The following is a 27,807-nucleotide window of genomic DNA, read 5'->3' as shown; positions in this document are numbered from 1 at the left end:
TAGGGAATATTAATTGGTATTTGAATGTTCTGTCTGAATGGACTGAATGTTCTGTCCTGTTCTCAGGGATTGTTCTATATTGAAAAATTGCCAGCACTCTAATTTTTTATTTTTTAATAAACAATCACTCCATGTTGTAAAAAGTAAAGGTCCCTTTCCTTGTCTTTCCTAAAACCACGTTGCTAATATAATGTTCTTTTCTGGACACAATTTATCACAAATATATTTGTAAATTGAAGGGAGCTGGATAGGTATGATTCAGTAAGAGAGATCAAAGAGTTAGGAACATAACAATCTACAAATATCAGAAAAGTGTGAACAAGAAGTACTGCTGTAATATGTTTTGGATCATTTAAAATTGTTGCATGATATCTACTTTTAGCCCTGAGAAAAGGGTAATCTAGCTTTCAAGTGGGTCTCTGCAGCAAGCTAAACAACAAATTCGTCTTGCCTGTTATAAGTGAAAAAGATTATTACTTCAACCATTTTTTTTTTTATAATTGACCCTCTTACTACATCATGTGGTATCTCCAAAGATTAAATATAATATTAGGAAAAATGTTGCAAAGAGAAATGCGTTTGGAGGGAGATAGACTGGATGGCATAATAATAGTTGTTTTCCATCAAATAACTTCAGTGATTCTACAGAAATCTAGTCTTCTCCCTCAAGGAATTGTTCTGCAAATTACTTCCCTGCAAGATATCATGGAACCATAGTACATAACTGTAAGGTGGAGAGGGAAAGGAGCATGGTGTACACCTTCCAAATCGTCTTGATCCATCCTTGGTTCCTCTGTTCTTGGCACATGGAGAAGTGGTAGAACCAACTCTTTCCTTTTTTTGCCCTACTCTTTTTTGCTAGTGAACAAAACAAAAAGGGTAGTGGTTTTGAGGGGGGGTAGAGTGGTTATATTTTTACAGCACTAATAAGTTTTGCTGGAGCAAGTGAAAGGACCAAAGCTGGGGTCTTGGTACTACGAGAACTAAGAGCCATGCTGCCACCATTGCTAGTGTCCAGAAAGTATCTACTCTAGAAACCTGTCAGGATGCCACCAGGGAGTTCAGTGCATCCTTTTATAAAGAGCTATTGTTTTTTCTCAGTTCTAGAGCCAAATCAGATGCTAATTTCAAGAGGGGATAATGTTTCAGTCTCTCTTCATTGCACTTCCAGGGGTATTTCCACTACTTAAGAATCTCCTTTATGGAGGAGAAAAGGGAGATGTTTAGATGGTTGGGGGTTCTTTAATAACCAAAGCTACATAATCATGTCTAATTAATACACATATGTATGGACCCTTAACCACTTTACTTCAGGTACTGAAGATGACTTGAGTTTCCTGCGATAATCCACATCAGTACCTAAAGTCTGTTGCCCAAGCCTGATTGGAGCGTGGGAGACTCACATGATCCCACTCCAGGAAAATTAGTGTCCCAAGACCACAAATGGGAATGTGTAGAGACTGGAAAAAAGATGCATTGTTGCGCCTCCTTGGCCGTGCTCCCGCTGTGGTCTTGAGCAAATCATTTGCACTTTATACTTCTGTGCCTCATCTGTAAAATAATGTTGCCACTTTGCTGAGGAGGAGCAGATTTCCAGAGCCTTGAAGGAAGCTTCCCATTATGAGCAGAAATTGGTGATGAAGAATCAAATGTTTTCTTATATGTATTTTGTAAATAAAAATTTACACTAACTCCTGTACCCTCTGAGGGTGGTAACAAACAGCACATAAGCATCTAGTTGCCTTCTCGCAAATCCCTCCTGTGTGACACCTCTGCCCTGCCTCCAGAAGCAGGTGTATTAGGTCTCTGTTCAACAAACAGGTTCTACTTCCCATCCTATTTGGTCCCTTAATTCTATGCCTCCTTATACCCCCTAGTCCAAGGCTGTTTACTGAGGTCACTTAGCTTTGAAAATAAACATAGTGGGGTGCGGGGGTGAAGTGGGTGAGACAAAAAATTGTGGGAGCTGTGCTATACATCTTCTGGCCAAAGATATTTATTCCGCTGGGCTGGGAATGCCACACTTATAGGCTGTGGGCAGGAGTGAGGCAGGCTCAGCTGCACGGGGAGGGTGGTGGTGGCCCGGTGCGGGGAGGCCCATTTGGGAGGGGTGGCTACGGAAGGGCTAAAGGAAATTTTAGGGTGGCTTTCCCCTAGTGCTGCCCCTGCTTGTACTGCTTTTATCCAACACGAGAAAACTTCAATTGTCAGAAAAAGGAGAGAGATTGAACCCACACAGTATTTATAAAAATGATATGGGTGTGGCTCCTGCATGGCATTGTTAGCCCTTTCTATACTGATTTTTATACTTACCACTTATGTCAGTGGTCCCTAATGTACAGGTCATTAGCACCTTTTGTTCTACTCATACATTTAATGTTAATCCACATCATTAGGGTGTTTTTAAAATTTAGATATTCAGTATGGAAATGAGATCTCCTCTAGAAGTGCAGCATGTTGTTGTGTTATCATATTTTATGCATGCCCATGCACAATTAAAAGGTTTTTTTCCTCCACTCAATATGATTGCAAGTTGAAAATCAAAATGCATGTTTTTATTTCACTCGCTATTTTTGGAATGATTAAATGTTTTCTGCTGGATAGGCAGTAGTCAAATCAGGTGTTGTTGTATATGCTGCTTGCAGTCAGATTACAGTCCCAAATTTCAATTTCCTAATTTTCTTGTAGGTCATTTAATTCTGACAGAGTACAAGTGAGTTTTTAAATTCTGATGTGTCAGGAAAATAGTGGTCCATTTCTTACAGTGCTTTTCTGCTGGGCTCAACTAAATTGACTTTGCTTTGTTGAGGTAGCACATGTTTTTACATTAATAGAAGATTTTTGGCAAGCATCCATTGTAGATATCATGCAAATGAATCAGTCTTATCTATATTAACAATTTTTACAGTGGATGACTGCTGTGGAGTTGGAAGTAAGAGAGGTGACTTAACAAAACAAAGAATTTTAAAAGATATTTCCCCTTGATTTAGAAAACACTCATTAAAAATAAAAGCATTTTCTTGTATGTTAATATTTAATGGGCCACATTTAATGATATTGCATGTCTCAACTGCACCTTCTGCTCCACTGCTCTTCAATTTTATAAATAATTCTCTTAACTGGATCAATTTGATATTTTATAGCAAAGCTTAATAAGAATTGGCATGTTAATTATCATTTTGAAATACATGATATGCAAAAGTGTAGGGCCCTCATTCTGGAAAATATATATGCATTGTCATAACTTTATGCACTGCATGTTGTCTCTTTGGCCTTTGTGAGCCTAATCACACTACATAAAGTCAAGCATGTACACAAAGCTTTGCAGGGGTCTAAGATGGTTAATTATAAATGGCATTGAAATACAGGATATTAGTTGGAATTTCCCAACAAAATAAACATTGTGAAGTTCAAGTTCTGGCTGTTATGGGTTTTTTTGAAGGCAAAAAGAAGGACTTTGTAGAAAAAGCATATTTGAATTCCACTGCTAGAACTGAGGATAGGAAAAGACAGAGATCTGTAGGGCCTGTAGCTGCAGGTTCACATCCCATCTAAGCAGACCTGAGCACTACTTCCATTGGAAGTTTAAATCATCAGAAATCAGACATAAAAAAGATGATAATTCAAAATGCCCAAGTAGATCTGTTTTCAAGGAGGTGCAAGAGAAGCTGCTGCAAAGATGTTTAGGCAGGAGTTTCCTAGTTGGTGTGTGGACAGTCAGAATCCTAAAACCCAGATGACAATATCAAGATCTACCCCAACAGCTTCAGTTAAGGTGGAAAGTGTTCATTCGAGCATTGGGTGACCTACCTTGGGTGTGTCTAAACAAGACATTTACTTCTGAGTTGACTAATTAGCTCCACAGTAAATGTCTTGGCGTCGACACATGTACCCCACTAGGCTGGAGTAAACTAATAAACTCTGCAGCGGGGTAGTACTTGTAAATATAACTACTACTCCACTGCAGAGTTTTTCAGTTTTCAGCGCACGCATGTAGACGCTGATATGGCTGGCTGGGTAGAAGGGATTTTCAATGCAGGGGCTGCCTTCTGGCTAGCCTTGCACTGTAGTACACTTGTGCTCCAGCCAGCCCCTCCACAGCATGTTGAGCCAGACAGGAGCAGCCCTGGGCTGACCCCTGGGGTCCCATGCTAACCAGGGCTGCTCCGCCCCAGCTCAGTGTGCTGTAGTCCCAGGCGCATGTTCAAACAGCACACCCAAGAGCAATATACTCCAGAGCAATAAACACCGGAGTTTATTGCTTTGCATTAATTGCATGTGTAGATGCGCCCCTTGTCTCGCATCCAAATGGAAGACAAAAACTAAAATAAATTGAACATTATAGAAGTTAGTAAATACATAAAAGAATAAGCAGCGTCTCTTCTGAGTGGTTATAGCGTACATTCCATTGATATAAACTTTGTAGCACAGAAGAATTAATGAAATCATTTACTTACATTGGATAATGTATTAATAAATGAGTTAGCAACACTGCATGAATTGGAGACAGTAGAAATCCTGCTGTTTGTGTAATTTGCAGAGCTGCTTTCTAGGAAGTTCATATGGAACAGGTTTGAACAAAAGAGAGGACACTCTTTAAAGGTGAATGTCATAAAGGAGAGTCCACCATCAAAGAATAAGTTCCTGGTTCATATTTATTAAAGATAAAATCTTAATTTTGGCACGCCCAGCATGAGTTAAATAGAACTGTGTACTGGGGAATCATACAGGGACAAAGGAAAAATGAATATTTTCCTATGGTCTGTAGAGATGCAGCTTGTGTGCATACTGAGATGGAAAATGACTGGTGAAAATGGCCATGAAAACCACCCTTCCATCTAAATCAGAGTGAATCCTTGTAGAGTAGCTCTCTATGGCATGAAAAGGGTGAAGAATCTTTGTGTCCCACTCTCTCACCAACCTCTGCTATGGACTGGAACTACAGTATAGTATGGTACATCCAACTCCCATGATGGTATTGGATAGTTGATTAGGTTTTATGTTCTTCTTAAAGCCCCAGCTACTGGAGTCATGGGACTATGCAAGAAACTCCCCTTTCAGTTAGAGAAACACAACTTAAAAAAAACCAGTTAAAATCTCATTAGTTTCTGGAACTTGACTCAGATTTTTGAATGCTTGGAACACTAAATGCTTGAAATTGATAATTGTCCTACTGGCTTAGGACCCTGCTGCTGGGGGGGACAGGAAGGGGGCAAGATTTGCTGTTTACCATGACTCCAAACACTCTGGCTTCCAGATGACATCCTTCCCAATAATGAATCTGGAACTTGATGGAAGAAACCACCAATAACTGTTAATCTCAAACATGACTTTGTGTTGAGCATGAAAACAACAACCAACCCCCACTTGCTCTGGCTCCTATTATTTGTTCTTCAGGATAAATCAGCAAAGTAATGGTGAGCTGCTTACTTTCCAATTCCCTCCCTCCCTCAAAGGCTAAAAATAAAGAATAAAAGAAAAGAGTGGATATCCTACTTTTCTTCAGCATTCAGATTATACAAAGCATGCATTTTTTGCCCAATTCACTTTGAGTACAATATCTTTTGACTTTACTTAAGAAAAACATCCATTGACCCAGAGCAGTTGCTGCCTTTTTTATTATTGAGCGCTAAGCATTAATTCATGTAGAAATCTGTGAAATGTAAGCAGAAGCAGCTCACTTCATGTCTGATTCTACTGTAAATATTAAATTGGTAGGTCTTGTTTTGTACTACAGAGGAGGCTTGAGAGGAGAGATGTTTATTTTAGGGCTATTTGAAGAGGTATCATATCTGTCATATAGTATACTCCTGTAGTACATGCACTGCCCAAACAGCAGTGCTTATCTGTGAGAGCCGCTCTAGAATACCTTCACATAGTATACAGTAGGAGCTTTCCATTTCAGAACACTAATTGGAGGATTTTGGAGGAAATAGTTCTCTTTCATCAGTGTTTCAAGAAAAGACAGACAAATATTTGCTAACTTTGCTATTTTTTCACTTTTCTAAATCTTTCAGGTTTTCTCTTTTTCTCACATCTTTCTAATGTGCTCATTAGATTATTGGATGGAGAAGAAATGGAAGGGGATAAAACAACAATGTTTATATGTCAACATGTTTTGAACTGTTTTGTCTTTAACTTTGTTGGAGCCAGGATTTCATCCTATGTTTTGATGGAATTGAGAACCATATGTGTACTTCCTCCAGTAAAATAATACTACTAATAATAAGCAGAGACTGAGAGAGAGAAATTTGTTTTAGTTATACAGATGCAACAAAATTGGCATCCCTGGGTTGCATCTGCATAGCTGAAAGAGGAAATTGATCCATAAAAATCCTGTATGGCTATGTCACCCAAATTAATATTGTATGTTGGTTTCACTATTATGTATGCAGTCTAAAGCAATCACAATCATATTAGGAATTGCAGAAATTAGTTCTAACCATGTTTTTTTTTTTTCTTTAACCAAACGAAAAACTCAAAGTGTTTTAAAATACAGAGTTTCCTTTTATATTTTTTTAGCTTTAAAAACAGTTCTGGAGTATACTTGCTCATATGTGAAAACTGACATGTCATACTCACCACAGATATAAAGCTAAGTGATGATGGGGATGCAAACATAAACCAGGTAGCAATTAAGCTAATGATGATGATCTTGTTATGGACATTGTAAAAAATAGATAACAATGTGTCTGTAAATACGGTCACCATCGTTTCCACTCAAAAGTGGTCTATTGCTAGTTTTCTGTTTTGACAGCTAAGGTTTTAGTTACTAAGAATGTCTCTTCTCTTGGCTGCAATAATGTCTCTGGCAAATTTCTCTCCTATGAAGACCACCTGGAAGCTGAATGTACCAGCTCTTAGTGAGCAAGAGTTTTCCATTTGTACAGGTCTCAGTTAATGACATCAAAATAGGCTCATGTGTGATTTAAGTGGTGAATGTATCCATGATGGATACATTTTACTTAATAAAAAGAGCCACACCTCAAAAGCGTAATTCGGGTGCCTTGTGAACTGTATTGTCATCCATGGCTCTCTGGTGCAACTTGTTAACCTTGCTTTTTAGTTGCTAAATGGTTTGGGAATAGATTCATATAGAGGGCACCATTATGATCATTAGTCTGACCTTTTGTCTCACACCAGCCATTGATTGACACCAAGTGTTTCCTGCTCCAAGGCTGTAACTTTCCATTGGGATAATTTATTTTTTCTCAAAAGATGCCCAACTTTAAATTAAAGAATTTAAGGCTATGTAAGAGACACTATGTAAGAAACTGTATCTCTCCTCATGGCTCACTGATATAGCTGCTATCAGATGAAGGCATTTAATCTGAAGCTGCTTGGACTTAATTGAGAAGGAGCTGCCAACTGCGTGCTCTCTTTGGAATGTACTTCCCAAATCAGAACTCGGATTTTGTTAGCGTTTTTACACACGGCAAAAACTGTTTTGCTACCTGTGCATTTTGGAGATGGGTTGAGAATTGGAGTAGTTGTCTTATCTGCCTGGGGTGATGAAGGGAGACTCCTTTTGCTCTGTTCTATTGAGTTGTTGAGGTGAGAGCAGAAGTCTTTTATGTGATTTAATTCATATTGGAATGCCCAGAGTATGCAATTTGGCCTCTTTAGGCTGCTGTAGATTTAAATAAATAATTCTCATATTTTTGTTCTCAGCTACATATAGATGACTTGATGTGCCTAATTCATAGCTGTAGCTCTTTTTATTAGATTTTCATTAGCTGCTCGAATATATATTGTTTCTTCCTCTAGTAATTGCCATTGTATTATCCTTTTTAACTCCCAAGGGACATACTGCCAGCAGAGAGAAGTGGAAGCTATAACAGAAGGAGATGAAGACAATGAAGGCTGCTGCTGCTGTAAGCCAGGTCACCTGCCTCACTTGCTATCATGCAACGCAGCCTTTAACCTCCGATGGCTGACATGGGAAATAACTCGAACCCAGTATATCCTGGAGGGCTATAGTATCATTGATAACAATGCTGCAACAATGCTGCAAGTGTTCGACCTGCGAAGAATACTCATCAGATATTACATAAAGGTACACTACAAGTGCAGTGAATTCTACCTTCCATTCCTAGTTTGAAAATTTTTGGTAGTTAAAAAGGGAATGAGAAAGGGCTATCTAACAGAAATAATACATTTTAAATAATAAGGTTTACATTTGCTAATTTGCGCTGACTAGAAGACCTGTTGTTGAAATAGTGAATCCTGTGATTTGTTCTACAAAGAACAAATTACATTATGAAACCAAGGCCACTGAATCACAAAAGATACTTAGTTCCTTTATTTTTGATTATTACATTTCTTAAAGAACTTTCTATATAGTGATGCCTTATCTACATGCTGACTTGTTCTAGATTAATTGAGCTGGTTTAGGCAGTACAAAACCCATGAGTGAGCACATGGTTTTCATTTTAAAAATGGGTTTTCTTGGTCTAGCTTATAATTGTTTCATAAACATGTGGATCATAGAAAATGGGGATTGGAAGGGTCATTTAGTCCAGTCCTCTGCTCAAAGCAGGACCAGCCCCAACTAGATCATCCCAGCCAAGACTTTGTCTAGCCAGGTCTTAAAAACTTCCAAGGATGGAGATTGCATAACCTCTCTGAGTAGCCTGTTCCAGAGTTTTACTACCCTTCTAGTGAGAGAGTTTTTTCCTAATATCTAACCTTAACTTCCCTTGCTGCAACTTGAGACTGCTGTTGCTCCTTGTTCTGTCATCTGCCACCACTGAGAACAGTCTAGCATGTAGTTAAAGGCTGCTATCCAATCCCCCTCCAGTCTTCCCTTCTCCCTATAAAATGAGCCCAGTTCCCTCAGCCTCTCCTAAGAAGTCATGTTCCCTAGCCCCCTAATCATTTTTCTTGCCCTCCACTGGGCTCTCTCCATTTTGTCCACATCCTTTCTGTAGTGGGTTGCCCAAAACTGAACACAGTACTCCAGATAAGGCTTCACCAGTGCTGAATAGAGGGGGAATCACTTTCCTTGATCTACTGGCCATGATCCTACTGATGCAGCCCAATATGCCATCAGCCTTCTTTGCAACAAGGGCACACTATTGATTCATGTTCAGTTCATAGTCCATTGTAACCCCCAGTTCCTTTTCTACAGACCTGCTGCCTAGTCAGTTTTTGCCTAGCCAGTGCCGGTGCATGGGGTTGTTCCGTCCTAAGTGCAGGACTTTGCACTTGTCCTTTTTGAACTCCATAATTTAAAGTTGGGCTTCTTTCTCTTAGGCCAATCCTCCAATTTGTCGAGGTCTTTCTGAAACCTATCCCTACTCTCCAATGTATCTATTGCTCCCCGCAACTTGATGTCATCTGCAAACTTGCTTAGGAAGCACTCCATCCCATCTTCCAGTTCGTTGTTGAAGATATTGAACAAAACCAGCCCCAGGACCAACCCCTGGAGCACTCCACTTGATACCAGTTGCCAACTAGACATCAAGTCATTGACTACTACCCTCGGAGCTTGACAATCCAGCTAGTTTTTTTATCCACTGTACAGTCCATTCATCCAGCCCATACTTCCTTGGGTTGCTTACATGAAAGTTGTGAAAGATTATCAAAAGCCTTGCTAAAGTCAAGACATCCGCAGAACCTGTGTCCCTGCATCCACAGAGCCAGTCAGATGATCATAGAAGGTAATTAGGTTGGCCCGGCATGATCCGCCCTGGGGAAATCCATGGTAACTTCCTAATCACCTTCTCTTCCTCCTGATGCTTAAAAATGGATTCATGGAGTCCATAATTTTTCCAGGGACTAAGGTGAAGCTGACTGGTCTGTAGTTCCCTGGATCCTCCTTCTTCCCTTTCTTAAAGATAGGCACTATATTTGCCTTTTTTCAATCATCCGGGACCTCTTCCAGTCACCATGATTTTTCAAAGATAATGGCTGGTGGCTTATTATCATTGAGAATAGGTTTAATATCTCAAGTCAAGCTGTCCAAGCTTTAAAAAAACTCCCAAAACTTGATGAAGCCTGTACAAAGAATAGAGCCCCACATCCAACAGGAGCAAGTTTCCCCCGGACAAATTTTCACATGCTTCTAATGTTTGCTTTGCCAAGGCATGGCTTTCTCGCTGATCATACTTGCAAATGCACAGACTGTTCATTTGTGCATAGTTGCCACTGTGCTTTCTGATCCAGGTTTATGCCTCAAGCTTCACCTCTCTGGTCAGGCATCCCGGCCAATTCGATTTCAGCTCAGCAGAAGTAAATTTGGTGTAAAATGAGTCCTGTTAAGTACAGACTTTTGCACTATATTGTTTAAACATATTAAACAATTTTAAACTATTTAACTCTATTAAGCACCATATTATTAAATTGTATCAGTATAAAATGGAACTGGAAATGAAAAGGAAGCCACTCTGTGTTTAGGCAGCTCTGTACTGCTGTTCTGTACTGAATTTCAGTCCAGAAGATTCTCACACTTGGTTTAATTTTTTAAGTGTCAGTAAAATTGGAAAAACAAGCTGAGTTAGAATCAAATCAGTTCATTAGTTTAAGATAATGAACAAGTGTTCTTGGCAAGTTGTAGCTTTTTCTCTAGCTTTTTCAAATCAGCGGCTTAAACTGAGGAGATTATGATGCCATCCTAACAAGTCAGAAGAAGGTGAGCTTTATGGAAAGGTAGGTTAGAACATCTGGTCTGGGGACACATAGGTGGGAGTCAACATGTAGCAGGACCAAAAGATATGCAGTAGTAAGGTATGTGAATGGTTCTCCTCTTCTTGGACCGTAACATTGTCATGGTAGATAGGCTTGTGTGTTCCAATGACCCTCAAAGCTATGTCATCTGGAGTCTTGTACTCCTGGTAGGGTCTTTTTGGTGAACAGATCTGAGGTGAGGTCCCAGACTAAGCATGGTCCAAACCCCTGAAGACCCCAACAGTGGAACAGGCGTACTTGAGGACTTGCTGGACAGATGCAAGACCTGCTAGGCAGATAAAGGCCAGCTGAAAGAAGAAGGTGGCTATACCTTTTTTTGGAAAGGAAAGTCACCTAAAGAGAGGTGCATTCACAGGGTTGGCTTTGCCATCAAGTACAAGATTGTCAGCCAGCTTTCAGAACTCTCTGTGGGCATTCATGAATGCCTTATGACTCTCTGCCTCTCAAGCTCAGTAACAATCAGTATGCTACAGTTACCAATGCATACGCCCCCACACTTGATGATGAAGTCAACAAGGAACAGTTCTACTGTGCTCTTGACACAATCCCAACTGCCATTGCCAGGGAAGACAAGCTCATCCTCATGGGTGACTTCAAGACAAGAGTTGAGCAACTCTCTGAACTCTGGAGTTGCACCATTGGAAAAGAGGGGGTAAGGAAAGTTAACTCCAATGGTATACTCCTCCTCAGCAAATGTGCAGAGCACGACTTGCTCATCATGAATACCATCTTCAGACAGAGTGACAAATATAAGAGCACTTGGAAACATCCACACTCCAACCACTGGCACCTTCTTGACTATATTATTGTCAGAGCCAATGATTGTACTGATGTCCGTATCACCTGAGTCCTAAGAGATGCAGTTGACTGCTGAATGAACTACCATTTAGTCAGATCAATCATGGACATGCAGCATGCACCATAACACCATAAACAACTGAAAGGAACGTGGAAGAGATTTAACATCAAGGCACTCCAGAACCAAGCTAGATGTGAGGCTCTTCAGCAACTCCTTACTGAGAGGCTCTCTGGCCTACCTGATGACATCAAGAACATCCAAACATATTTGGGGGAGCTTAAGAATGTTATTCACAAGGCATGAATCAATGGGATACTCCACTTACCATCACCAAGGTTGGTTTGACAAGAACAACGAGGAAATCCTAACACTTATCCATTAGAAGAGAACCACATTCTGCAGTTGGCAAAATTAACCCTCCAACCAGCAAAGATGGGAGGCTTACCACCAGCTCAAAGCTGTAGTTCAGAGGAGGCTACAGGACATCAAGAACTGATGGTGGCAAGTGAAGGCCATGGAGATCCAGAGTTTCACTGATCAACTTGATATGAGAAGTTCCTTTCAAGCAATAAAAGCCATCCATGGGCCACATTCCAGTGGCCCAACCCCTTGTGATCCAAGGACGGTTCCACCTTTCTCACAGACAACGTATTCACCAAACAACAGTGGAAGGATCACTTTAAGAGTATACTCAACCATGAATCTGAGGTATCAGCTGCCACCATTAAGTCCATCCCTCAACACCCAGTAATAAACCTCTTGCTGATCTTCCATCCTTCAAAGAAGTCTGGCATGCCATCACTCAGACCAAGAATAATAAGGTGCCAGGCCCAGATGGCAACCCTGCAGAGATCTTAAAAACTGATGGAACAGCACTAGCGCAAAAACTTCACCACCTTCTCATCAAAATATGGGTTAATGAGGAAGCTCCACCTGCCTTAAAGAATGCCAACGTTGTGGCCATCTTCAAGTCAGTATGTGGGAACTACCGAGGCATTGCCTTCCTCTCCACTGCATCCTTCCGAATTGCCTCTTCCCCCTTGCTGCAGATGTCCTTCCAGAATCCCAGTGTGGCTGTAGACCATCTCGGCATACCACTGGCATGATTTTTGTTGCACGACAGATCCAGGAGAAGTGTAGAGAGCAAAACCAGGAGCTGTTTATGCCATTCATTGACCTAACCAAGGCCTTGGAGTACCTGCCCCAAGTCCCCCAGGGTAGACCTAACCAAGACCTTGGCCTCCATCAATTGTAAAGCCTTACAGAAGGTGCTGGCTAGGTTTGGTTGTCCACTGAAGTTCATCTGTGTCTACAGGCTACTCCATGATGGGATGACTGCCACAGTCCTATGCACTGGATCAGAGAGAGACCCATTTACCATCCATACTGGTGTCAAGCAGGGCTGCATCATTGGCCCAACCCTTTTTTTCATCTATCTTGCTGTGATTTTGATTCTTATCTATGACTGCCATCCTCCCAGAATTGGGGTTGAGTATCAAGTGGATGGTCAGCTTTTCAATTTGCGGTGCCTTCACAGCAAAATGAAAGTTACTGAGACTGGCATCACCGACCTTTAGTATGCTGATGACTCTTATCCTTGCACATACTGAAACCAATCTGCAATCCACCCTTGACCTTTTTTCAGGTGCCTATCACAGCCTGGGACTCACCCTTAACCTTGGGAAGACCAAGGTGCTCCATCAGCCTGCCCCAGCACAAGCTGCCTCCTTTTGCCCACAAATTACCATTGGTGGAGAAACCCTGGAAAATGTTGAGCATTTCCCATACCTTGTTAGTCATCTCTTCTAGTCAAGTAAATGTAGAAATCGAACATAGGATTTGCTGTGCCAGCATCTCCTGTGGAAAGCTTCTCTTTGCTGACTGAGATCTGCAGATGGAAATTAAGATCCTGGCCTACAATGCAGTTGTTATCCCCACACTCTATGGGTGTGAGATGTGGGTGACATATTGAAGCCATCAAGTACCTGGAATGTTTCCTTCAGTGTTGCCTCAGGAAGATCCTTCACATTAGATGTGAAGACTACTGTACCAATGCCAGCATCATCTCTGCAGCTAATGGAACCAGCATTGAGGCAAAGATCATGAAACATCTACTCCACTGAGCTGGCCACTGTGTGCAGATGGCTGGCACTCATCTCCTGAAGCAAGTCCTCTTCTCTCAACTTATTCATGGTAAGAGGACCCGTGGAGGACAGAGGAAGCACTACAAGGACACGTTGAAAGCATACCTTAAGAAGGGTGGCATCAACCCTACACATTGGAAAGTGCTGGCTGATAACAGGTTTCAATGGTGCTGCACTGTACATCAAGCTACAGCCCACTTTGAAGAGAACCGTCTTGCTCAGGAAGCCAAGAAACAGCAGAGGAGGAAGGAAAGTGCATGAGATCCTGGCCAACAGTTGTGCCTCTCCCCTCCCCACGCCCCCCCACTGCCCCAGGCACCACTTATGTCTGTGGAAAAACTTGCAGATCATGGATTGGACTCCTCAGCCACCTTAAAACTCACCAGTAATCCCCCTCTCTCCCCCCTGGCAGACATCATCCTCATATCAAGGGAGAGCTGATGAATAGGTCTTCATTGGCTATAACGTTAGTGGGGTTCTGTAATTAAGACAAGGCTGTTCAACCTCTAACAGGTCAGGGACCACAGCCTTGCAAGTGGCACCAGCATAAAAGACTGGTTCCCTGTGCCACATGCCACGTGGGTATTGTTCCCACTGCACTATGTATGCCAGAGATCCAGCTTCACCCACAGCTCCCCCAGCACCAAGGGCTGCACCACTATGCCCTGCCCTCTGGGGTACAGCCAGGAAATGAAAGCTGGAGGAGGGAGGGGGAGCCTGGAGACCCCAGCTGCTGCTGCAGCCTGAGTAATGGGAAGAACAATGGCTAGGTGAAAGCCCAGCAGCCACAAATTAACCCCTCAGGCTGACAGTTGGACAGCCCTGGTTTAAGAAAATTATCCTATTAAAGGGTTAGATTGAGCTTCTTGAGTTTAATCTATTTCATTTGCCATTGCATTGACAGCCAGGAAGCCACCTTTTTCTTCACGTAAAAGGATTTTCACTCTCCTCCAATAAACTGGGTCAGCTTCTGTAGCCTTTTTGCCTATATGTGAAATAATGTCCTGCCTGACTACTGAGATTTTTTCCTAGTGCTGCCTCTATCTCCTCTCAATTTATTCTTGTTTAAATACCATTTAGTCAGCAAGAAGTTGTCTTAGTCTCTAAGTGCTGTGCATTTCACTACCCATTGTTTCTGTCTGATTCTTCTTAAAAGAAAGTGTGCTTATCTCTCTGCATATCTCTCTTGGGAAAAAAAACCCGCAGCATCCTTATAGGCTCGGCAGTGCTATGTTGGCTAGCACTATGGAAGAAAGAGACTTGGGGGTCATCATTGACCACAAGATGAACATGAGCCTGCAATGTGATGCGGCGGCTAGTAAAGCGACCAAAACGCTGGCTTGCATCCATAGATGCTTCTCAAGCAAATCCCGGGACGTCATTCTCCCCCTGTACTCAGCCTTAGTGAGGCCGCAGCTGGAGTACTGTGTCCAGTTTTGGGCTCCACAATTCAAAAAGGATGTGGAGAAGCTTGAGAGAGTCCAGAGAAGAGCCACGCGCATGATCAGAGGTCAGGGAAGCAGACCCTACGATGACAGGCTGAGAGCCCTGGGGCTCTTTAGCCTAGAAAAGCGCAGGCTCAGGGGTGATCTGATGGCCACCTACAAGTTTATCAGGGGTGACCACCAGCATCTGGGGGAACGTTTGTTCACCAGAGCGCCCCAAGGGATGACGAGGTCGAATGGTCACAAACTACTTCAAGATCGTTTCAGGCTGGACATAAGGAAGAACTTCTTTACTGTCCGAGCCCCCAAGGTCTGGAACAGCCTGCTACCGGAGGTGGTTCAAGCACCTACATTGAACACCTTCAAGATGAAACTGGATGCTCATCTTGCTGGGATCCTATGACCCCAGCTGACTTCCTGCCCTTTGGGCAGGGGGCTGGACTCGATGATCTTCTGAGGTCCCTTCCAGCCCTAATGTCTATGAAATCTATGAAATCTATATACTCAAAATCTGAGACTTGATTTTTAGTTTGTATGTCTTATTTCTCTAGAATGCAGTTTTCCTTTTGCATGTATTTTATATTATTGAAATAAGAAATAGATTTCGAATTTTTAAACATGGATTATTAATACTGTCCTTTTTCAAGCCTTAGCAAAGTTCTTCAACTTTACAGGCCTTCATTCATTTTACTATCCAATTCAAAATTAATCCATTATTGATTTGCTCTGGTGCCAGCTGAAAATCTTGCTGTTCTCTACTCCCATCCCTGTTTCCTTCAGTCATGTTGACTCAAGCACCTTATTCTCCTCTTAGTAAGGAGTAGGGAGAGTTGATCCTACATTTTCTGTGCACTTAAACTTCCATTGACTTCAGTATGAGCAGAGATGGGTAGCTGGTTTTAGTATTGCCATTGCCGATATGAGAATCATTTAATTTGCAATTACTGTCCTCTGCAACACTGACCTTGTATAACCTTGTCTTTTACTTATAAATATATTGTAACTCCATTGCCACTCATTTTTTTTTCTGATGCTCCTAGATCATTCATCTGCAGGGACTGAACCTTAGGAACCCTGATGTAGATACGGATCTTGTTACTTTTTCATTAATTTATGTATGTGCTAAAAAATGTTTACTGAATGTGTTCCTCCTCCTCCTTCAAACTTTGAGAGAGCTGATCAATGATCAATCATTGTTTCAGATTCACTTGTAAAAAGCTATCCAGTTTTTCTTTTTCTTTCACTAACTTCATCAACAGTGTAGCCGGGGGTGAGAGCTAGGCCTTCTAATGGTGGAAGTATTCACCAATGGCTCTGTTCTTTATTCCCTTCACCCTGGGTTTGCCCATTCGGAAGTCAACAAGACAAATGTAAGAGCCCTCCTCTGGGCCTGGGGTGGCCTGCGACTGCAAATCTCCCCTTTCCTCCTCTCCTTTCTGAGCCTCATCCCTGGGCTCTAGCTATTCCCCTTCTGGATTCCTGGTTGCTGCCTGGCTGCCCAGCTGGGGCTAGCCCGACTACTCACATCCCTCACTCCTGGGTCTGCAGCCGATTGCCATCTGTCAGCTGCTGCATCTCCCATATAGTAAGGGAGGGGACTTCTGGTGTGGCTTCCCTCCTTGGGAGCCTCCCTGGTGCTTTACCCCCTGCCTGCTCCCTCCGGCCACTTCCGATAGGTGCAGCCCTGCCAGCCAATCTGGCCGTTCCGCCTGCCCCCCGCAAATGTCTCACGGTCATAGAATGCCACGTCCCCCAGCTTCCCCTATTCTCAGCCAGCCACCTTCCCAGCCTGCAACCCAGGTGTGTAGCCTGGGAAGGGTTTTCTGGGGTGCTATGTTGCCCGGTAGGTGTCCTGTGCCCAAGCCGGTGTTACAAACAGGCAACTACAATATATTTATTGCCAAAACAAAACAACAAGTAAAATAAGGTTTTTCAGAGCTATATTTTACACTCGGAAGTTCTCATATTTACAGTTAGGTTCTGATAAACATGTTCCTGTTAAAGAAATGGGAGAGTTGCATTCTCAGAAATCTGGAACTTCATAAGAGGTGAAACAACATCAGATGTTTTTGGCCATGTGAAAACTGAAAATCAGTTTTGCAAAATCTGCAGAAGCCTTGATCAATGTCATTTTCATTTGCAGTAGACTCCCTAGAGTAACAGTCACTTCTTCCAATTAACTAAACAGGTGTTGAAAGCATCAATTCCAATTGTAGTGTATTGCTTTTCATTAATATTCCTTTAAGTCGCATTCATTTACACTCGGTTAGCACTCAGCAGACTTCTTCCTTTCTTGTTTGTCTACTATTTAGATGCAAATTATTGCAGTCACTCTAGATAAACAGTTTTGTGAATCAGTGATGACAAGGACCAGGAATAATATATATTCTTGGGGGTAATTAATGCCCTCTTAATCTGATTTTCTCTCTTTTGTGAAGTGGTTCAAAAACAGGTACAATGGCTAACAAGTCTGCGTTTTGTCAACAGAGCATAATATACTTTACAGCAAGTTCACCCAAAATCTTAGACTGGATAAAAGATGAATCAATCCAGAAGATACTACAACCCTATGCCAAATGGCATTACATTGAACGTGACCTTGCACTGTTCAACATTAACATTGATGAGGATTATGTTCCATGCCTTCAAGGAATAACCAGAGCTAGCTTCTGCAGTGTTTATCTAGACTGGATTCAGTACTGTGCCAGAAAAAGAATAGAGGTAAGCATGTATCTTTTAATTCTTAGGATACTGAATTATAGAGGTATTGCACTGGAGCAAATAAAAGAGTAACTAAAGTTTAGTATCATATTTTGTCACATATAACACTCCCGAAATATAATACATGCCTTCTTTTTGAAAGGAAAAAAAAACAAAATGTTTCCTTGTAGTAGCAGCTAGGGAGCAGAGCCTGCTCATTGTTCTGCTCGTGAGTGACATGCAGATTTTACTTTTAACTTTTGCTAGTAACAGGCAGAAACTGTTCTTATCATATTTCTCATATATAATGAACACTGCAATTTCCAGCAGCTGTTTTTGGAGGGAAAAGTGTGTGCTGTATGCAAGAAAATACAGTATTTTCTTCAAACTGTAAAGTAATGTATAATGGGAAATATGTTTTGTACAATGTGCAAACCATTTGTGGAGCATGTTAAAAGAGAAACTGGGGAAAAATAAGTAGTTTCATGCACACTATCCATCAGCATTAACTTTATTACCTTTAGTAAACCTGCATTTAAAATCTTTAAAAAAAATGATTGCTGCTAGTGGAAGTATACACCCAAGGAAAAGCCTAAGTATCGTAACAGTGCTTAAGTTGTCATAACTTCAAAGCATCACTGCTGTAGGTCAAATAATATTGCAAATTTAGGGGGAAAATATCAGTCTAGTTACACATAGGTGTAATTTTCAGCTGTCAAGGAATTACAGACCTGATTAGCCAAGAGTATCAGGTTAAATCTGAAAGGTCGTATTTTAAATCTAACACTGTGTTGCAAAACTATGGAAACTTATCATTTAACTGGAGGGAGTTAACAGTTACCCATTCATAGTCTCTGAAACCCTAACGTTATTCAGGTTCAGCCATCCTTCCTACTCAAATGTATTACTGTGTTTCATTGAAAGCACTATGCAGTTAGACATGCAAATTCCACTGAGTTTAATACTTTGTTGATGACAGCAGAGTTAATAACCAGCATAACTTTTTCCAGTCATTATGTCTTTTGTGTGTTCAGGTTCTTTACCCATACTTCCCATTAGCTGCCACTGTCTGTAACCTGGGCAGCCTCCTTGAGTTTCAAGATTCATTCTCCCCTTTCTTAGGATTTGTTAAGCCTGCCTGTCATCACCACCACACCATTTCTCAGGTGGATCACTACTCTAATTCCTGTTCCACTGAATTCTTCCTCTGCATCTCCCATCTGCTTTTTCTTCTCCCTTCACAATGGGACCCATCACTTTGTTCAAATTAAAACAGGATAGAAACCAGCTATAAAGTTGCTACATTTTCCAGCACTAACTTTAGAGCTGCTTGGCTCTTTTCATAGATAGATATCTTTATATAGATATTTTTATGTCATGATAATTACTTTGCACATGTGGTCAGTCAAAATTTATTGTGAAATTAACCAGTTAATTGCATAATATACATAATGTGTGGCAGGGGCCTTTGACTGTTGCAGCTCCCCACTGCATTGTCTCCAAGCCGTAGCTCTACTGTGTCAAACTGAACTGGTGCTGCAGATTAGGGTTACTGCAGGCCAGACCTGGACCACCCTGGGGCTTGCTGGAGCACATGGAGCTGGCATGGAGTGCACAACATCTATAGCTCATGGGCTAGACTCCGCGCTGCAGGCATCACATAGGGTCAGTCCAGGGTGCTGCGTGCCTTTGACCCCTGGTGCTACACATGCTGCATATAGCACGGAGCCAGCACAGGGCACACGCTGCATATAGCACTTCATTAGACTGGCTTTTCACACTGGTTCTGGAATGGCCCGATCTGGACCAGCCCCAGAGGCAGCATGCAGAGCCAGTCAGTGGGGTGCTACATGAAATATGCATCCTGGACTGACCCCCTCTGTGCTGTGTGCAGTGTGTGTGATGCTGTGTCCCGCCTGTGCCCTCCATGCAGCATAAGGGGTTGAGTCCAGAGCCCATATCTTTGACACTGCTGGTGTATGCACATTTCCACTGTATAGGAATATTATAGTTACAGGAGTATTGTTACTTTGTTTCATAATGTTTGTATGAAGAACTAATATATTATCTTTACATCTTTCCAGCACCTGGACAGTGATGAAGATTCTCCTTTAGTAACACTTTCTTTTGCCTTATGTATTCTGGGGAGGCGAACTTTGGGAACAGCTGCCCACAATATGGCCATCAGGTAATTTCTAGAGATACATTTCCCCCATCTTAAAAAAAGAAATCTGATTAGCTTTTTCATTTAGTGTGAAATCTGAAATGATTCCTGGATCAGAGATAATTTCATTGAAAAATGAGTATTAAATGCTGCCCTTGGTCACAATTTTTCTTAGAAACCTGAACAATAAATTATATTAACTTTTTATTTTTTCTTTTGGCAAAGTAGAATTTTATCCTATGGAATTTTCAGAGTAATGATTAATTTTAGGTTGAATCCTGGCCTGAAGTAGTGTTGCGAGGACTTCCTTCCTAGAGGAAAAAGATATTAACTGATCTGTTCAAAGAAGGTCCCAACAAAACATGGATTAGTAGGCTAAATAATAAATCCATGAGCTTCCTGTATTCCACAGAGCTGAACACCCTAGTTGCTATGCAACTGAATAATTTGATGAAATGATGATGGTAGTGATCCACAGAATAAGAATTTGATTGCTCCTTGGCAAGCTTCACACCACACCACTACCCACAGGTGACTGGAGGTGAGGTCCGGGGGGCCCATGTGCCCCTGCTGATATTGGCCCCTGACTTGGTACTGCTCAGGATGGGGCATATTTTGCCGTGCAGGTCAGCAGTGTGTTTGGGGGTGGGGGAGCACTAAGCCGTGGCACAGAAGTATAGGAGTGGATTAAACTCCTTTACCTTATTTAAAGAGTTAAACAAAGAATAAGTAAAACCAAGTTGCATTATTTTAAAATGCATTTTATAGAATGTTTCAAGCCTGTCCCTTCTCAAGATAAAGCTATCCTTTAAATATTTGTTTTAGCTTTCTAATTTTTTATTTGAAATGTTTGCAAAGTCTGCTTTTATGTCTTCCTTTGAGCCTGTTATTCAAAACATCCCTGGACCCATGTAGTGTGCTTCTGCTGTCTATTTTTCTCAGTAACTTTCTTGATATTTTTGCTATTAACAGCTGCATGCTGCTTTAACTTATTTTAGATAGGATTGACTTTTTCTGTCTGCTTTCATCCATTCAAATTGGTGTTATTTTTCATAAATGAACAATATTCCAACCTCTGTCCTAAAGTTACATTTTTTCTCCCCTACTGCCCCTGTTTAATAGTGGTCTATCTAGCCAGTGGTCTATCCAATGGTATCCTGTACCTCACCAAATACATGCCATTTTTTCAGTGAGATACAGGATACTGGGCTAGATGGACCACTGGTCTGACTCAATGTAGCACTCACTATATTCTTATTTTCAGAGGAAAGATTAAAGTAGTTTTGACCTTAGACTTCCAGTAAATCGTACCACAGTGATAGGTACATTAGGACTGCATGTAAAGATACCAGTAAAGATCCTTAAAAGTGTTGATATACTGGAGTTTTCAGTTTCCTTTATGAAAGTGCACTGGAATTCTTGCAGTTATTATAGTAAAGTTAGCTCTGTTTAATCAGTTTGTAAGGTAATGGACAGCTGGAAGAGTTGTTAGTAATATCTTAGTTATTGCAAACATATAAAATTATCATAATATTCCAAAGAGTTAACAGAGCGAAAACTGAAGTCAAGTTTATTTATTTCCAAGAGCTGTTGTAAGGGTTTTAACTGTGGCCATGGAAATAGGTAGTAGGAGTCGGATCATATTTCCTCTTCATGCGCCTGTGTGGTAGGTATATGGCCACCTAACTGCTGTTTTTGGCACTTATGCACATTTGGGGATGAAGATGGATTCAGAGGGTGTGCAGTGGCAAGGTCACCCCCACCCTCCCTTTTTGGACCACAGTGCAGGAGCAGCAGCCAGAGACTGTATTTGAAGAATTCCCCCCCAATACTTTCCTCTGTTCTCAAAGCTATCTCCTCTCCCCTCTTCTCCTATCCCCCCTCTTCTCTGTCTGCTGCAGCCACTGTCCCTGGCTGACCCGAGGTGAGGAAAGCTCAAGAGCTGCTTCTGCCCTACTCCAGTCAGGATTTTAGGGAGCACTTATGCAGGGAGCCAGGCTCAGCTAGGGACTGCGGTGATGGGGAGTCAGTTCCCCTCTCTTCCCTGTACTTCCTTCTGTAGATGTAAGGCAAGGGAACCCATCTACTGCCACTGCTGACCCAACAAAGCCTGGCTTCCTGTACAGCCACTCCCTGCAACACTGGTTGGAGTGATGCAGAATTTGCCAGGAGAATGGCAATGATGGGTCGACAAGGAGGGTGATAGGAAGGGACAGGAGGTGCTGCTGAGAACAGAGTCCCCTGTGGCCACTGGGATGCTGAGAGCAAGGGGAGAGGGAGAGACTCTTATCTGTAGGGGTCTACCCAACTTGAGAAGGCAGCCAGTTGATTTAGCAGGCAGATCACGGGGCTGACCATCATTTTCGAGGGCTTATCATGACAGATCCCTTCCCCATACCTCTGATTGGCCGATGGGCCCCGGTGGCCCCACCTCTCACCCCTGATTGGCTACAAGGGCTATCTGTCAGGTGGCCTCTGCCCCCCAACACTGATTAGTGGAGAGGGGTGGGGCCGTATGACAGGCAGCCTTCTCAGCCAGTCAGTGGTAAGGGGCAGGAGGAGCAGCCATTTTGCATGTTCACTTTTGTGCTGGCAGCCTCCCTCCACCCTTCCCCCAAGTGAGCTGCATGGCCAGGAGGACTGTTTGGTCCCACTGGGGAGCAGGCATTTTATTTTTAGCAAGTTGTCTTTTTCCGTGAATTTCGCTGAGATCGCCCAATTTAGCAATTTCCGCAAAATCCATGCAAAAGCGATTTGGGTAGGTTCCAACTTATCTGATTCGGGGACTTAAGGAAAAGTCCCTGGGTCCTGCTCCCATGGCATGGTCTTTCACCCCATCAGTGCGGTACTGGGGGAAAGGCTGGGAATGAGTGACCACTGCAGCTCCAGTTACTTTTTAAATTCCTGGATCTGCCAATGTTTGGAGAGACCCTGTAGCCCAAGCAGAGCCAACCAAGCCTGCTGTAATATCCAGATGCTAGAGTATAGCAACACTGGGTTCCTTCTACACCTTTTTATTTAGGTTGTTTAAAAATGACCTTGGATTTCCATTTGGCACAGGCAGTTCTGCTGTGAAACGGTACAAGAGTAATATCCCCCTCTGCGATGCCCGTGTACCTAGTTTTATAGAATTGTAGAATCATAGAAAATTGGGGTTGGAAGGGACTTCAGGATGTCATCTAGTCCAATCCTCTGCTCAAAGCAGGACCAGCCCCAGCTAGATCATCCCAGCCAAGGCTTTGTCCAGCCAGGCCTTAAAAATGTCCAAGGATGGAGATTCTCCAACCTCTCTGGGTAACCTGTTCCAGTGCTTTACTACCCTCCTACTGAGAGAGGTTTTTCCTAATAACTAACATCAACTCCCCTTGCTGCAACTTGTGACCATTGCTCCTTGTTCTGTCATCTGTCACCACTGAGAACAGTCTAGCTCCATCCTCTTTGGAGCCCCCCTTCAGGTAGTTGAAAGCTGCTATGAAATCCCCTTTCAGTCTTCCCTTCCCCCCCATGAAATGAACCCAGTTCCCTCAGCCTCTCCTCAGAAGTCATGTGCCCCAGCTCCCATGATTTTTCCAAGCTCTGCTGTCACATCAAACAACATTCTGTGTACCCTTTGAGTACTTCAGTCTTTTCTGCATCATCTATCACTAAGCTGTCTTCCCCATCCAGTAACAGACCCACACTATCCCTGATCTTCCTTTTGTTGCTGACGTACTTGTAGAAAACCTTTTTGTTACTTTTCACATCAATTATTAGTTGCATCTCCAATTGCACTTCTGCCTTTCTGACTTCATCCCTGCATGCCTGAGTGATACTCCTATACTTATCCCTAGTCCTTTGTCCAAGTTTCCACTTCTTGTAGGCTTCACTTTCGTGTTTTAGCTCACTGAAGACTTCACTGCTAAGTCATGGAGAATGGTTTGTTCCTGCACACTCAGTAAAGTTTCTTTAAAATGCAACCAGCCCTCCTGAACTCCTTTCCCATGCAGACTGGCCTCCCAGGTGATTCTGCCCATGAGTTCCCTGCATGAGTCAGTCTGTTTTTATGAACTCCAAGATCCTTACTCTGCTGCTTTCCATCCTTCCTTTCCTCAGGATCCTGAACTCACTCATCTCATGGTCACTGCTGCCCAAGTTGCCATCCACTGCTACATTCCCCACCAATTCTTCCCTGTTTGTGAGCAGCAGGGCAAGAGCACAGCCTGTAGTTGGCCTCTCCAGCATTTGCACCAGGAAGTTGTCTCCAACACTTTCCAAAAACTTCCCGGATTGCCTATGCACTGCTGTATTGCCCTCCCATTAAATATCAGGGTGATTTGAAGTCCCCCCATGTGAACCAGGGCCTGTGATCAGGAAACTAGCTGTTTGAAGAAAGCCTCATCCTCCAGGCCTGATGATCTATAGTACACACCTACCACATCACCCTTGTTGCTCTCTCCTCTGACCCTAATCCAGAGACTTTCAACAGAGATTTTCATACTGGAATGCTGAGAAATCCTACAGATCTTTTGCATAAAGCACAAGTCCTCCTCCTTTTTTCCGCTTCTCTGTCCTTCCTGAACAGTTTGTCCCCATCCATGACAGTGCTTCAGTCATGCAAGCTCCAACCAAGTCTCTGTTATTTCAGTCATGTTATAGTTCTGTGATTGTGCGAGGACTTTCAATTTCTAGAGCTTCTCTAGGAATTTGAGAGGAAATTCTGAGCTATAACAAGGGGCTGCACATTGTGCTTTTTTCCTCTTTGCTAGTTATTTCTATTAAGTAGACCTCATGGCAGGAGGTATGCAATGTTTACGGTAGGCCTGTGCAAAGCGGCTAGTATTCACTTCGGATTCACCCAATTCGAATCCCTGTCCCGAATCGATTCACCTGACTCTGATTCGGAGATTCAGCTGCGGCTGAATCATCTGAATCTAATCGCACAGGCCCCATCCCCCACCCACTCTCCCAGCCCTGGCAATGGCTGCCCTGCCCACCCCAGCTTCCGGCTGCCCTCCCCCCACCCCCCCGCGCAACTCCTAGCTCTTTAAAAAAAACAAAAACCCCAGAATCACCAGCTCCTGCCAGGTGGGGAGCTATCCCTGCTGCCCCCCATTGCCCTGCACTGCACGGGGGCTCTTCCACAAGCCCCCAGAAGCCCCAAGGCCACTGCAGCAGCCAGTGAGTCCGGGGGGAGGGGGTTGTTTTGTTTTTTAAAGGGCCGGGAGCTGGGCAAGTAGGGCAGCCATGGAGGGGCTTGGGGAGCCGACAGGGAGCAGGGGTGCTCAGGGGAGCTGGAGGAGCAGTTAAGGGATGGGGCCTGGCAGGGGTCCCCCCATGGTCCCCTCCCCCCTCTGCCAGCCTCCCTCTCCCCCTCCCCCGCACTTACTAGCGTGGAGCCTGGGTCCAGCTCCCTGCTGCAGCCAGCGAGGACTGCCCAAATCGCCAAAGCTCTCCAAATCTCTTCCAAATCAATTCAGAGACCTTTGAATCAATTCCAGCCTTTTAATTGGTCTCCTGATTCAATTTGCATTCAGAGATACAGCCACCAAATCAGGCTGAATGTCCTCCAAATTGAATCAGCACCTGAAGCTTCACACAGCCCTAGTTAACAGATGAGATGGAGAATCTGTGGTCTTTGAGTTATATTCTGTGTTCTGCTGTGTTGATGTCAATATAGAGTATTTTCACTGATTTTTAGCAAAGATGAGTTAGACTAACATTAATAGAATGAGCCCTTACATATCTTGGGGAGCTCTAAGCATCTGTCTCCTTAGCAAAAAATAATAATGCAGAGGTAATGATCAGAGAGTTGTCTTGAGATGTGCACATTTTCATCAGATTTGACGTTTACATTGTGTATGTCAACTATCAATTTGCACTCATTACACATGATTTCCTTCTAATCTATTAATCAGCAAATGTTAATGTGTAAAACAAGATTTGAAATCTTCTTATATAATATATGTAAATAATTTTTCAGTGTACCCATTCATGTAAATGTCAGTACAAACTCTACATTAATACTAGACTGCACAATAAATGTACTCATTAACATGGCAGAACATTGCTATGCAAATCACATATGAACTTAAATTGTCATTAGGCAGCATCTTAAATATATAGGCGGTGTAGTTGGAAGAATTATACTGCTTTTTCATTGGTTCCCTCAAATGTAAATGTCATTTTTCATTGGGTCGTGTGTGTGTGTGTGTGTGTGTGTGTGTGTGTGTGTGTGTGTGTGTGTGTGTGTTAATTATTTTACACACGTGTGTGTGTAAAAAACAAAAAAATCCCTTAAATCCTCTGTATATTTACTAGTATTGCCAATAAACAAGGCTGAATTTTAGAATCGTTGGGTACTTACATGCTTTGGAACAAAATACCATTCCTGTCTCTCTCCAAAACTCTGCTACCTGACAATTTGGTTACCATGGTCACTCCTCTGCCCCATCTCTTCATGTGACCCTGAATTGGATACATTCCTGAGGGAGGGGGAAAACCTGCTCCCTCTGCCTACGTGACTGGCATCATGCACCAGGGTGAGGGGCTTGGGCTCCCTATTGTTCTGAGCAATCCCAGTCTACCCGGCAACCAGTGATACATTTCAAATTGGTTGGCTGGCAGCCAACAGGTGCTGACCTCCATTGGACCAGGTAAATGAGGTCATAAGACAGGGGCAGGCAATTATTTTGGGCAGAGGGCCACTTACTGAGTTTTGATAAGCCATCATGGGCTGCATGACAGACAGCCCAGGGCAGATAAATATTCATTTTCTAAATTTTTAAGGGCTCCACAGGCCAGATGGAATGGCCCCATAGGCCGCATGCATTTTGCCCACCCCTGTCATAAGATCTGTATAAGTTAAGGACTGCCCAGGAGAAGGGGCGGTAGCCATGATGAAAAGTCTGAGACTTGCTCTCTCTCTTGAACCTCATGACTGAGGAACTGCCTGCCTCCAGGGGGGATCTCCCCCTGCCTCTGGATGATATTTTAAGCTACCTGAGATCCAACTAGATATATAGCTTTCAGTAACTCAGATGCGTGTTCAAAGGCTACCCAGCCATGCCAGTTTGCTCTATGGGATTTCTCTGATATTTCTGTACCCTGTACCCTATTCCAAACCTACTCCTTGTAACCAATAAAGTTCTCCTTTGTACCTAGCATGGGAGACTTATTGGGAGTGGGTCTAGATTATGCCTTGGGGTCCCCTTGGTTCAGCTAACTAAGGGAGACCACTACTTGTGCTTCAGACTGAGGGAAGCACCCCAAGTTCTTGAAGTGGGTAAAGTATTCTCAAGAACACAGGGGGCACAGAGCCACATCCTGGATGGTGGTGGCATTGCCACCAGGCTAGCGGGTGTGCTCCAGAAAGGGAGTCAGCCAGACATGAGGTTCCCCCAGGTAGGCACTCAGAGCCTAGAAGGTGGCCCAGCACAGGAGCACCCCCTATTGGCCCACCACATGCTCTAACTTTTGCATTTTACACAGAGCACTTAAACCAGGGGTGTCCAACCTTTTGGAATGTGGGGCCGGATCACGAACTTTTTATCACCCATTACGCCGGCGAGCCATATTCAAAGATGTCACAGGAAGTGGTATCATATCAGGAAGTGATGTCACGTGACCTTTGACACCATTGAAGTTGCAGGGGTTGACATGGTGCTGGTTGACATGGCATGCGTCCCCGGGTTGACATGGTGCTGCAGGAGCCGCTTGGCTACAACTGGGTTGACCTGGTGCTGGAGAAGCTGCAGGGCCAGGCCGGGGTTAACCTGGGGCCCGCCCAGACTGCCGGTGCCATGCCCAGGTTGACATGGTGCTGCAGGACCCACCTGGGCAGAACTGGGTTGGCACCAGACAGGAAAAGCAGCATGCTGCTGAAGACTG

The 27,807-nt window shown here is 43.1% G+C and overlaps 1 protein-coding gene across 1 annotated transcript in view; it reads left to right on the top strand.

The window, feature by feature from the left end:
- Window positions 1–27,807, top strand: part of PCNX2 (pecanex homolog 2) — a gene marked incomplete at its 3' end in the record, with an annotated part of 251,039 nt that overhangs the window by 203,308 nt on the left and 19,924 nt on the right. Inside the window, exons 26-28 of the mRNA XM_006027452.1 lie at window positions 7,803–8,056; window positions 17,565–17,798; window positions 19,862–19,965. Of these exons, the coding sequence (XP_006027514.1) occupies window positions 7,803–8,056; window positions 17,565–17,798; window positions 19,862–19,965 (592 nt within the window). The remainder of the gene's footprint in view (window positions 1–7,802; window positions 8,057–17,564; window positions 17,799–19,861; window positions 19,966–27,807) is intronic.

This window comes from Alligator sinensis, unplaced genomic scaffold, assembly GCF_000455745.1.
Source record: "Alligator sinensis unplaced genomic scaffold, ASM45574v1 scaffold93_1, whole genome shotgun sequence".
NCBI classification, from domain to species: Eukaryota; Metazoa; Chordata; order Crocodylia; family Alligatoridae; genus Alligator; species Alligator sinensis.
This window is presented reverse-complemented; position numbering and strand designations above follow the sequence as displayed.